The 13,088-nt window shown below is 38.1% G+C and overlaps 3 protein-coding genes across 3 annotated transcripts; 1 reads left to right on the top strand and 2 right to left on the bottom strand.

Annotated features, from left to right (window-relative positions):
* Window positions 1-415: 415 nt before the first annotated feature.
* Window positions 416-4,377, top strand: LOC108564580 (neurofilament heavy polypeptide). The gene is made up of 2 exons (XM_017923676.1): window positions 416-603; window positions 2,825-4,377. Exon 2 carries the CDS (start codon window positions 2,826-2,828, stop codon window positions 4,008-4,010), a length of 1,185 nt encoding a protein of 394 aa, XP_017779165.1. The 5' UTR covers window positions 416-603; window position 2,825; the 3' UTR covers window positions 4,011-4,377.
* LOC108564573 (serine/threonine-protein kinase S6KL) lies at window positions 4,023-13,044 on the bottom strand. The gene is made up of 8 exons (XM_017923657.1): window positions 12,258-13,044; window positions 12,050-12,132; window positions 11,767-11,983; window positions 10,894-11,017; window positions 10,567-10,674; window positions 10,296-10,454; window positions 6,055-6,143; window positions 4,023-4,064 (listed from the first exon to the last, which is right to left on the bottom strand). The coding sequence occupies exons 1-8, from the start codon at window positions 12,369-12,371 to the stop codon at window positions 4,023-4,025; spliced, it is 936 nt and encodes a 311-aa protein (XP_017779146.1). The 5' UTR covers window positions 12,372-13,044.
* On the bottom strand, window positions 8,280-10,282 carry LOC108564575 (autophagy-related protein 101). The gene has a single exon (XM_017923659.1). The coding sequence runs from the start codon at window positions 9,919-9,921 to the stop codon at window positions 9,274-9,276; it is 648 nt and encodes a 215-aa protein (XP_017779148.1). The 5' UTR covers window positions 9,922-10,282; the 3' UTR covers window positions 8,280-9,273.
* Window positions 13,045-13,088: the final 44 nt, after the last annotated feature.

The raw sequence follows: 13,088 nt of genomic DNA, 5'->3' as shown, positions 1-13,088 counted from the left end.
TAAATATATAAGATTTTTGTTACGGCGAATCGGTCTAGGAAATAATAATCATAATAATAATAGTTGAAGACTGGTGCAAAAAAAATAAATAAAACACACAGACGACTACGACGAAGAAGGAACAAATTGAGGACGTATCTATGGGTGCTTAGGAGATGACCATTGGTGAAGTGAACACATACACACACACGCACACGCGGACAACGAAAAAAAAAACGAGCACAAAAAGGAGACTAAGAGACCAAGAAGAAGAAGAAGAGAAGAAGAGACGAAGAAGGCTGCGATGATGATGATGGTGGAGGAAGAAGAAGAAGAAGATGTCTCGCGTCCGGTCAGTTTAGAAGTTTAAGTTGTGGTGGAAAAAAAGCGAGGGGTGGGGGAGCCCCGGTCGTCCCGGCGCTATAAAACCACTCCACCACCAAGGAAGACCATCATACACACATCTGGTGGTCTGTGTCTATCTAGTGCCTCTTCGGTCTACAAACAACTCTACTCTACAAACCAACAGCAGCAGCAGCAAGCAACGCGACAACAAATTCGTCCGCACAATTTTTATACAAATTCTCGTTGTGAAACCGACTTAAAAACTCATACAATTACCAGGTAAAGTAACAAAGCAACTTATTTATATATATATATATACACTAAATAATTGAAATTATTGTGCCTCTACTGATACAAGAACAAATCTGATTTGTTTTCCAAGAATTTCCACAATCATATTTCAAATAAACTAAATTTACTCATATTTCCCAAAGTTTCAAACGTTTTCTTTAAATATAACATCTAACAGTTTGTTTCATTCTCAAATTTTAAGCATTTAAATGTTAACTAAACTTTGTCAATTTTCTATTTCAAGAAAATATATAAATTTTCCTAACAGTTTGTTGAAATTATAAATTTGTACAGTATTTGAAGCACAATGTTGTTCAGTTTAAGAAATTCCACATCACATTTCGAATAAACTGAACAAATACGCTGAATTTGTTACAATATTTAGTCAATTTATTAACACGAACCATAAATGTTACTTGAAAATGATTAATGAAACGAAATAATAAATTTGCTGGACAAAAAAATTGCAATAATATTGATTGAGCAAACATATTTTTTTTTTGTTATCACCTGTAAATTTATTACGTCTTTTCGTGCGTAATTCGTATTATTTATTGTTCCTCTTTCATTCGCTCTCATTCCCCCATGTTGACTCTAATGACAGGACTATTTACTAATTGACCGATCGATACGTTTAAACGAAGGAATAATATTTAATGCGGAATGAAGGGAACAAAAAAACAACGAAAAAATAATGATAATAATAATAATAATGCGACGATCCTAAAAATAGTAACAATCGAAACGCGTTTCATGAATTTCTCAGTGGGCCGTGTGCGTGTGTCGTCGATCGGAGGAGGCCGTTTTTTTTATATTTATTTTTCTTCTGTTGTTTTCCCTTCTTCTTCTCCATCAAGAATGAGAGAGAGATGGAGAAGAAACAGAGAGGACGCAACAACTTCCAACATTAAATTAATAAATTGATACGTTGCGCAACGAGGCGCGTACTTTCATAAAGTAAATAATTTCATGGAATGCATTTATAATAATTGCATAACGCGCGCATATAATAAAGTAAGTCGCCACCGTCGCCGCCGCCACCTTCGTTCGGATCAATTCACTACTTTTCAAATTACAACGACAATAGAGAGAGAGAGATAAATAAAAGAACTTTTAAATTGTTATAGTAATTGCTTTCTAAAGTTAAAACAAGGATAATAATTAATATTGAATTAACCGCGATATAAAGAAAAAAAATAATTTTTGGTATCGAGTCGTTAAGTTTTTAACTACAAATGAGTTTCAGAAATATTCCTAATTGCGTTTCGTAATGGTGTGAAAGAGGCGCGAGAAGAATTAAAAGTTCATTAGGAGAATTGATGAAGGAATAGAAAGAGATAGAGAGAAAAATAATAATTACAATGAAGAAGGAAATTGATTGTCCGCGGGGGTTTTTCGTTACGGCGAAATGTTTGTAAACCGCAAAGCTCCTCGTGTTCACAAAATTCCGATAATGTAATTGTAATAAATGTAATTCGTTCGATTCTATAATGCGATGATTAATTCAAGAGTGTAGATGTCACTTTGACAGTGACTTCAAGTCATTTTTATGGGTGATGGTCGCGTTGTTAAATTGTTAACGTTTGCACGTACAGGGAGGATTAGAAGAAGATGCAGATGCAGGTATCTCGAGGTGGCGAGAGGAAAAACTGGTTTCCTGAAAAGAAAAACGACTAATAGGATGAGCAAACTCTAGCGGCGGACTAACGAGACGCGCTTTTATTTGTCTTTTTCACATAACCGGTTGCCAAGTTACCATGCAACCAAGTTGATGATGATGGTTCAACATCCTAAGTTCTTCTTTTTTTTGTTTGTTATTCCATCGCGCGTCTTCCCTTCTGCGGGAAATTCAAGGCTGCAATAGATGATGGCCATTTGCAGGCCGGTTGGCCGTGCCACTGACACTGGACATCAGATGAGGAGAGGTGCGATTATCTAATTTAAAGAGATTTCCGAAATAGTTCATTGGCCTCATCTCACTGTTTGCTCTGCGCCGAATTTAATTCAATTCAAACGGTTCGCTCTTTAATTTTCTCCACTTTTAACTCTCTCTCTCTCTTATATTCATTCAGTGTTGAGAACAAACGAATGAGCGGTCATTGTGTATGTCGTCGAGGCAACGACATCCGGCGCTCTTGATTAATCTACTTCTTTTATTTGATTTCGTTCCCTATTAAAGAATTCGTGTTGGTCGTTTTTCAACTTGCAGAATGAAGCTGTTTCTGGGACTAGTCTTGCTGGCAGCCACCGCCTTCGCCTACCCTCTGTCCGACAACAAGGACGAGGCACCGGCCGTTCCTCTGGTCATCACCGATTACTCTTCCGTTTCCAAGTCCGACGAGATCAAACCTGAGGTGCAGCAGGATTCCAGCCACGAGCACATCCACCATCAAGATTCCGCCGAATCCTCGGAGGAATCTAACGAGGCCAGCTCGGAAGAAGCATCCAAGAAACCAGAACCAGTTGCCGACGATGCCAAGCCGCAGGAGGCCGCCGAACCTCTGAAGGAGGACGTCAAAACCGAGAAGGAACTGAAACCTGAAGAGCCGAAACTTGTGGAGCAAATCGCCGAAGCCAAGCCGGAAGAGAAATTGCCAGAACAACCTAAGGCCATCGAACAACCCAAGGAAGATGTACCAACCCAAAAGGCTCTGCCAATCCCACCGCAAGAGGAAGCTAAACCAACTGAAGCCCCCAAAGCCGAACTCAGCACCGCCGCCGCTCCAACCACCGAAGCCCAGAAGATCTCCGAGGCTCCAGTCACCTTGGCCGCTCAAGCATCCGAGCAGAAACCCGTCGAAGTAAAGCCTGACGCCCCGAAACCAGAAGAGCCAGCCGCCAAAGCCGTCGAGGAGATCATCGCGAGCGCCGACCAGAAGGCCGAAGCCACCGTCGTCGTCGCCGAGGAGGTGAAACCACAAGAAAAGCAACTCGAAGCCGAACCGGCCAAGAAGCCAGAGGAGAAGAAAATCGAAGAACCTCAAGCCCCGAAAGCCGAGGAAATCAAACCAGAAACCGAGCTCCCAGAGAAGAAGGCCAAGGCCGAGGAATTGCCCAAGGAGAACCCAGAGTTGGCCGCCCCGGCTCCAGCCCTCGAAGCAGCCCCAGTCCAAGAGCAACTGAAACTGGAAGCCGAACCGACTAAGATCGAAGCCAAGGAAATCAAAGTAGAGGAACCAAAATCCGAAGAGCCAGAGGCGGCCGCCCCAGCTGCGACCCCAGTCGCTCAACCACAAGAACAGGCACCTCAGCCGGAGGAGAAGAAATTGGAGCAACCCAAGGCAGAGGAGAAGCCCCAAGAACAGGCACCTCAACAACCACAAGCCGAAGAGAAGAAACAACCCGAGGAGGAGAAGCAACCCCAAGCGGGAGCCCCAACAGTCGCAAGCTCCTGAAGCCCCAGAATCCTAATTTAAACCCATCCACAATCCTGACAATCCCCCCACACCCTTTAAATCAAAACAATCCACAAATCCTCAAAAAAAAAAATCGTAATTAAGATCAATCAGAAGAAGAAAACACAAACCTGCGACTGAGTTTTTTAAGAAGAAGAAGACGAAGACGAAGGAAAAACTGAAGCCGAGTACCCCTTGTCCCATTATTCGAACGCATCGAGGAAGAAAGCAGTAGAAGAAAAAAGAAGAAAGGATATAATACTTAAACACGGCGGTTCGAGAATAATTTGGACGATCGGAACTCGGACCTCTGAATTAGTATTTAAACTAATTTAATATTAATCAAGCCCCATTATTATTATTATTATTTTTTTAATAATTTTATTTTATTATTTTCTCTTTTATTTTTATTTTATTTTTTTTCTTATTTATGTGCTCAAATATAGAAACGAAAATGCGAAAAGCGAAAAAAGGAATGATTAAAAACAAAAAGAAAATGTTAAAAATAACGGACAGAAATATTAAAAGATAAACGTTTCGAACGGCGCCGACCGACCGTTCTGGCGTCGCGACGCGTGTAAATTATTATTATTATTTTATAACTAGAGTTATTTAGTATTTTTATTTTGTTTTTATTATTTTTTTAATTAATAATACAAACTATTATTATTATAACTGTACGTGTTTTTCGTCAATTCCTTATTTCTTCCGTTTTTTTTCTTCTTCACTTTTGCAGCGTTCCGGAAATCGAAAAAGACTAACGATTAAACAACAACAACAACAAAAACATTAGAAAACGCAAAACACGCCTAGATTTTGAGCACCGTTTTTCTTTTTGGTTTCCTGGACGACGCGAATAAACAAAAGTGAGAAGAAGACACGTGATGGATAACAATTGATTACGAAGAAAACAAAAGTACACTTATTGTCACACACACACACACAGACTTGGTATATAGCGATTTCGTTAAGTCATTGTATGTATTAAGCGAGGAAAAAGCTTGTATTACAATTTTTTTTTACAAACCGTTTTGTCTTTCATTTGCAATCCCTATTATCCCAAGTGAAACGCAATTATTTTCGATTACGTGCTCGAATTGCGAAAAAAAGAACTTATTCTTAGTTAATTCAGTTTAAAAGCATCATTTATTCTTTGAAATTAAAAAAAAAAAAGATAATTTGATGATTCTCATTGGTCTAAGAATAGAATTGAAAATAAAACCATACTGGAATAAGTATGTAAAGGGTAGATAATTGGACTAAGAAATGTTGTAGTCTTCTGTAGCAAAGGGTATAATTGCTGAGGATGTTGTTGTTGTTGTTGTTATGGTGGATGATGATGAGAATGGAACGAAATCAACGATAATGTCGAGTAATTTAAGTGCAATTTTCTGTAATTTCGCGAAGAGAGCGCTCTTAAAATGCATGGCATCGCAAAAGGAGAGAAGGTGGAAGGAATCTCTTTATACAAAAGGTATTTTCAATCAGGAATCTTCGCGCACATAGAAGAAACACGCACACGTTCGCTCAAGAAGCAACGCGGCGTGTGCACATTTCGTTTGGCGAAGAAGACCTACCGTGCAGCATTCCATGGGTCAAAGACTCAAAGCCCAGCAGGATGCGTGCATTCATGTGTGAGCGCGTCTGCCTCTTCAAACTGCAAAACTAGTTGCAGGAATTGCAGAGCGATGTCCCATCCGCATGTCAGGCATTGCCGAGAAGGGAAAGACAGCAAAAGCCAGCAGCAGCAGCAACATAAAATAAAGGATAAGGAATTTGCATTCGATTATGAGTAATCCGCGAAACATTTAATAGAGGCGAACAACACGAACCTCGCCTTCTCTCCTCCTATCCTATCCTATTCACCGGTCGCGTTTCGAAAGTCTTTTCAAGGGCTTCCTTGCGTAATCCTCCTCTTGAGAGAGAGAGAGCGCGCGCGAAGGAAGCGAACAAAACAACGACGAAACGAAACAAAAGGCATAAGAAGAAAAAATAAACGAACGCAGTAATGACATGAAAGAGAACTGAAAGTTGCGAGACTTACTTGAGCGGTCAGCATCAGGCAGGCCACGACTCCCAGAGACCACCAGTCGACGGCGTGTCCGTACGGCTCTTTCGCCAACACCTCCGGCGCTGAAACAGAAAATAAACTTACCTGAAGACAACAATTGCAATTTTGACAAAATGAGGACAACAATAACAACAACAACTCTCGTCGAATTCATAATCTATTTGAAAACATTGACATTTTGTCTTTAGCAAACATTGTCGTTACGTAAAGTGATAATCAAGTGACAAGAAACAGCGACATTGAAAAAACTTCATTATTTTGTTCTGTCACTGTCATTGCCAATTCACATTCAACTTTGTCTTCGATTTATGACAATAAATTAATAGTGTAAACTGTAAATCTAAGATATTATTATCAATAGAGTTCATAGTAATTTACAATTGCAAATTTATCGAAAAGTAATTATTTTATGACATTTAATGACAGCTGTTTAATCGAAATTGTTGAATTTCGTTTTAAATTTCCAATAAATTACAAAATAAACAAGTTACTTTGTGTCATTTAATGATACTATCAGCAACAGTTTAATAGTTAATTTAGTCAATTCAATTAAAGAATCATCTTATTCACGTAATTAATATTCTTATAATTATATTTTAATATTTGATTGTCACTGTCACTGTCAACATAAACAGCTGTCAGTCAAAGCGTCATGCTAATTTATGTTATTTGCATTTTATTTGATGAAAATTAAAATTACAAATTGTTAAGCTGCGAAAGAAACAAAACAAAATAATCTTCATTTCAACGAAATAATTATAAATATATTTTTTCTTTTTGCAAATTCTATTGAATGAATAATATTATCGGTGTAGATAATTACGATAATTGGAGAAAAATAATACGTTTTGGATCGGAATCGCAATTTGTACGTTTAGAACAATCAGACACGTAAGCAACAAAACAAAATTTGCAATAGAATTTTTCAGTGTGAAAATTGAAAAATAATTGATTATTATTCTCAATATGCAACAATATTAAAAAAAAATGTAATTACTTTATTTGAATTGAATAAAATATTGAACATTTTGGGGTTAATCAAGTTAAACAAAACCATATGTCAATGTCAAGATGAAGTTTGAACTTAGAAATGTTTCATGACATTTGTAAATCATTTCAATTTCTTTCCTTTCTTGAATCAATTACCACCTTCGATATTTAGTTGCAAATTTACTAAAAAAAAACTGAATTTCTTAATAATTTTTCTAATTATCTTTAGTGATTTTCCAAAAGGAACACAATTGTAAAAGATTTTAGCAACTGAGATGTTACAGATATCATATCAATAATCGAAATTTTTGACAATGACAAAGTGAAAACTTTCGAATTGACAAACAAATGATAATCTCTTGATTTATATCAATACTGTATCAAATCGTTATGCAACAAAACGAAACGAACAAGTTTTATTTTTGACATATCGATTTTAGTTGGTTGATGTTAAATAATAAGTGGTGAATTAATCATAATAAACGAAAAATGAAAGATGAAACAAACAAACAAAAAACACACACATATACAACTGGAGAATGAAATGATGAAGGTTGTGTTAACAACAGCTTCGGTGATGGAAGGAGTGTGTCAAAAGGATATCAAAGAATGAAGCAAATCGGAACGTGATAAAATTGTATTTGCTTTTGTATCGCCATCATCATCATCATCGTCAATTACTTCTAACACTCCTCAATTATTTAATCGTAATAGTAGTATTATAAAATAAATAGTCTTATCCACTGCTTAGAATCACAACATTTATATATTTATATTTTCTCGTTAAAACCACTTCCTCTCTCTATTCAACTCTCTTACTCTCCATCCATCCATCCAACCACTCATCCTCCATATTCTCAACCATATTTGTTTTCGAATAAAATATAAATCTTATAGGTCTAATCCAAAAAAATTAAACTCTAAACAAAGAAAAAAAACTAATATTCACAAGTATTTACAACACCTCAACGTTAAGGTTAATTCATTAATATTAATTATATTCATTCTGTGATCACTATAGAGTAGGTACCATAATAATAATATTCATATGCAAATAATGAAAATAAGACGTAACATTTCCTTCATCTTCTTCTAAATAAAAAATGAAACATAGATTTAAGAGAGAAAAAAACTAATTGTTTCTATAGATATATATAAAGTATAAACCCAAAATTAAAAATATATTATAAAGTTTAGAGAAATCGCCGAAGTTATTATATTAATATTTTGTTTTGTTTGCTTATAAAACGACGTTCATAGAAATAAAAACCGAACGAACGCGACAGAACACCTATTTACATCTTCCTTAATCCAATGGCAGTTACACATCGAAGTCGACTGACTCTACTTCTTATTCATCACGAACATCTTCTCTGTTTCATTATAAACTATGATTTTTCAACATCTTCTTCTATAAATCAATTACGTTTACACTCGCCGTTATATCGTTTACAAAGTCGCAAACACCGCTACCGTTTTACACCCATTTACATCCATTTAGTTAGTAACAAAGCAGATTCTTTTTAAGTCAAGTGGTATTAAAATTACAAAAAAAAAAGTAACAAAATTATTATAAATTTTATCAAATAATTAATAAGAGATTCGTAAACGATAGATTTAAAAGAAAGAAAAAAAAGTAAGCGCAGTGTTCTTTTCTTCTTTAGTCTAATCTATTACCACTTTCTTACACAACATCAACTAGTGAGTTTTTTTTTGCTTTTCTCGTCATTTTTTCCTGCCTCGCCTACTAAAATATATATAATATATGTATCTCTTTTTTCTTTTGTTTGTTTGTTTGTTTTAAATATATATCTCTCTCATTAATATAAATTTGTAGACTCGATTTTGTTTTGTTGGTTCCGTTGGTGCCGCCCGCGGAACTCAAAGCCAATTAAGCCGAATTTGTACACAAACAAAAGAGAAACGAATCGATTACTTAAAAATATGTGTTGTCAATACGAAATTTAAAAAAAAAAAGAAAACGGAACTATGAGATAAATCGTTTTGGTGTTGGCGCGCGCTTAAATGGAACTAATATCAATACAATTAAATAATTAAGAGCTAATGAGATAAAGAACAAACAGAAATATTAATTTAAAAAAAAAAACTAATGAAGTGCGATTAAGATATACACGCAGTAGTAAGAAAATGCTTGGCTAGAATTAAGAAACTAAGCACCCGGGTGGATAGGATTATTATTATTCACATGGCCTTGATCAGCTTCTTCATGGTGTTGGTGATCGAGGAGGAGGCGGACTGGCCGGAGACGTAGTTCAGCTTGAAGAGGTAGGGCTGCACGTCCACGTAGGAGGTGTCGAAGATCAGACCGAGCTCCGATTGGTTCGGCATCTTCGGAAGGTATTCGTGCCTGTTCATCACCTCGGTGATGTACAGGACTTTCTCGGTGAGCAGATCGCCGACCTTCTCGCGACATACCAGCCTCTCGTCCTCGTTCTGCAGGGAGAGCAACTCCAGACGGACTGTCCACACCTCCCACGGGATGCACTCCTGCTGGCCAAACCATTTGGCCGGCTTCTTCTGGAAGAACTCGAGGCTGATCTGGCCGATGCCCGTACCTTCGTTCCCCCTCAGCTGCTCCGAGAAGCACGAGATCTCCCTGCGTAGGTTCAGGTCCAAAGCGCGCGACGTGCAGCATACGTAAGTCAAATCGATAAAATCACAATCCACGTCCGTGTATCCGAGCGTTCCCACCGAGTAGTTACCCTCGCCCGTGTAAAAGAACTTCCCGAGGGACCGGTGGAACAGCACGGTGTGGAAGATGCTGGCCACCGCCTCATCCACCTGTCTACCTTCCATCGCCAACTCGAAAATCTGAGTTCTCGCGTTCATCCTGACTTATATACTAACTTAGATATATATATAATATATGAATATAAAGAGAAAACAACAACAATATCGTGTGCGCTTAATTTCCTCAGACGTCACTCAAAAGGAGTATTTGTACCTGTTTTTTTTGTTTTGTTGTAGGCGAATTAGTCTTGTAAAATGTAATCACTCAGTTGAATCGACAACGTAAAGCCAAAATCAAAAATCACAGCGTAAAAAGAAAAAGAGAGACCTGAGAGTGAGCGAAATCAATGAAAAGTTTAGCGTGTACGTGTGTCGTGTATGTTGTTTTAAGTGTGCAGTGGAAAAACTCAAAAGTTTGTAGTTTGTTTGTTGTTGTTCTTTTTTTGTTTGTTGGTTCAATCAAATCAGCATACCAATGTACTTGAGTGTCCCGCAAACTGTTTTCGTCCTGTTGCCGTACGGCAACCACTTGGATAAACCGAAGTCAGTCAACTGCACATTCCCTTCGTTGTCAAGCAGTATATTCTCCGGTTTCAAGTCACGATAAATCACGCCCGCGTTGTGTAGGAAATCTGCAATTAGAGAGCAAACGGAGACGATTGAAGCGTCGATTAGTAAAGTTGCGAAGTGAGTCCCGTGTGCAGGAAGGTAGCGGTTTTTCGATCGCGATCTCCTCCAAAGTACCTAAGACTATCGCCAGCTGGGCCACGTACAACTGCACCACGGCTAACGGCAGGATTGCGCAATTCTTCAGCAGCTGATGGAGCTCTCCGCCGGACACGAAGTCGGTAACTGAAACGCAAAATCCATCAACTACTAATACTACCAAATTCAGAGAACGACGCAATTCATTGAGACGTGCACGAGAATAACAATAAAGAGAGTATGAAAATAAAGAGAATATTCATTGAAAAACATGTTGACAATACGCAAATTATTGAGGTATATATAAGCTAATAACATTCCGTAATTGCCATTTACAAATAATATCGTCAGTGTTTATATATTTACCAATGTAGAGACGCTTCTTGCTCTGCCAATTGAACGGACAGTTCACTACGAACGTGTGGTGACCACAGGCCTTCTGAATCTGCACCTCGTCTTTCACTTGCTGGACGGCGTTGTCCTTAAAGACCTGCAGAAATGATCAAATGGTGAATGTTCCGAACTGCAGTGCCGTTAAGTCTGGACAAGTTTAACGTTCTCAGGCAAGGGACACATGCAATGGATGAACACTGATAACAAATTCACCCGCCAGGGTTGCGGTGCGTGAAAGCGTATACCTAAACCCAACTGGTCACGCTCTTCCTCCCCCTCCGAAAACCCCCGCAACGCTTCTAAATTCTAAAGTAGGTAGAGATTTTCCATGAACCAGAACACACACAAAAAAAAATGGTGGAAACTTTCTTCCCAGACCAGTTTTTTTTTTATACCTGAAATCGCCTAGCTGCAACACATCTCAGCTTTTCCAAAGTCTAAATATAACCGAGCGTGACGTAACGCTTCGCGAAATTAACACTAATTTGTTATCATTTCCTTCTTCAAACATGATTAAATATTATTTTTGGATCTCCGACAATGTTGATGTTTCTCAGCTTACGAATCTTGAGCAACGCGAGTAATGCAAAGTTTATGAAACTTTATGTATTTTCATTGTAAGAAAATCTCATGGAAAATATGGGTTACTTAAGTTTCTCTGCTTTTTTTAGTAATCTAACATAGTGAAGTAATATAAGTAATTATATCATTTTATAAAATCTAGGCAAAAAAGCAATTAATGAAAATTAACTGAATATATATTGTTAATGACTTGCAAATTAAATTAGAGTTAATTTATGTTTGGTAGTATGGCTTGAACAAAGGCATTTGTCTGAAAATACTTACTTTATATTTAGAAAGAACTTTGAGTGCATACAAAGAACCAGCCTGCTTGACTTTGTACACCTGCCCAAAGGCGCCCTGTGCAACCTCCTCGAGAAAACTGAACTCTGTGTCCCTTGTTGGACAATGGGCTGGGAACACTGGCAGGAAGCTGGACTCTATGTGCGCAGAGGGCCAACAATCTCTGCTAGACTGGTAAGTCCTCGCAATGGCTTTCCCACTAAAAAACAAAAACAAATAACATTACATGAAGACAACAAAGGATTCAAAGCACTGATCATCCTACCTCTTGGTGGAGTTTTGCCTGCGGAAGCTGAAGCCGGAAGTGAAGCTGTTCAAACTTTGGAGGGACCTCTGTGAGTGGCTGATCTGGAAAGATTAGGGCACGTGTTGTAATCGCATAGATGACGCATTAACTTTTATTTACAATCGCAAAATTCCGCGTGTGAGGTTAGGGTCATTATTATTATTTTGCAAGCTGCTCTCACACTCACTTGATTGTTATCGAATCCGTGGTGATGGTGATGGTGCTGTTGATCCCGATGGATCCCGTCCTCCGAACTGTACGATTTGCTCACGCTCGACTTGCTGCTATTGCTGTTGCCCATTAAACTTGTTGTCTTCACTGCAGGACTCGAACGCGACGACAACAACGAGACGCGGACACCTAAGGCTCATCGCTGCTGCGACGACCTCCACAACAACAACAACAACAAAAAAACACAAAATAATAATAATCTGGGATGCGAGGGGAACCTTTGTCGTCGTCGTCGTTGTTGTTGATTGTGTGTGTGTATGTGTATGTATTGGTGTGTGTCAGTCAGTTGATGTCAATGTGTATGAGTGTGTGTTGTTTGTTGGCTCGACAACTGTCATCATCATCATCGCCACCACTATTTTATCCACACGTACACTTGCTCGTATTTTCATATACGTACAACAAGAAGCGCACACACGTATGTGTAAATATTTACGAGCACATCAATCGAGAACCAATCAGGATCGCAGCAGGTCGACCGGGCAACAACTTGCCAAGATTCGATGAAATCCACTTGCTCCTCCGTTACGAAGAGAACACAATAATGATGAATTGCTCATAATAGAAAAAATCTATAAATAACAATAATTAAGCGTTGATCATGGTCGTCAATAGGGATAAAACAAATTCGACTATGACGTTCCGACATTTGTTCATTCAATCGAGGGTTGCTATGACGAATTCCTTCAAAACATATGGGAAATAACTTCTAATTAACAACATGTCGAAAATCCTATTTGCACATGCAACCACACGTGCAAAATCACAATTCAAATAATAATTCATA

Source organism: Nicrophorus vespilloides, unplaced genomic scaffold, assembly GCF_001412225.1.
Source record: "Nicrophorus vespilloides isolate i.1.1-1 unplaced genomic scaffold, Nicve_v1.0, whole genome shotgun sequence".
Classification (NCBI taxonomy): Eukaryota; Metazoa; Arthropoda; class Insecta; order Coleoptera; family Silphidae; genus Nicrophorus; species Nicrophorus vespilloides.
The sequence above is the reverse complement of the archived record's forward strand: the minus strand, read 5'-3'. Positions and strand labels throughout refer to the sequence as shown.

Coding starts and splice junctions, on each gene's coding strand:
- LOC108564573 (XM_017923657.1), bottom strand. CDS start 12,371: ATGGGCAACAGCAATAGCAGCAAGTCGAGCGTGAGCAAATCGTACAGT. Junction 10,675..10,893: donor CAAGAAGCGTCTCTACATTG/GTAAATATATAA, acceptor TTTGCGTTTCAG/TTACCGACTTCGTGTCCGGC. Junction 10,455..10,566: donor CCAGCTGGCGATAGTCTTAG/GTACTTTGGAGG, acceptor CTCTAATTGCAG/ATTTCCTACACAACGCGGGC.
- LOC108564580 (XM_017923676.1), top strand. CDS start 2,826: ATGAAGCTGTTTCTGGGACTAGTCTTGCTGGCAGCCACCGCCTTCGCC.
- LOC108564575 (XM_017923659.1), bottom strand. CDS start 9,921: ATGAACGCGAGAACTCAGATTTTCGAGTTGGCGATGGAAGGTAGACAG.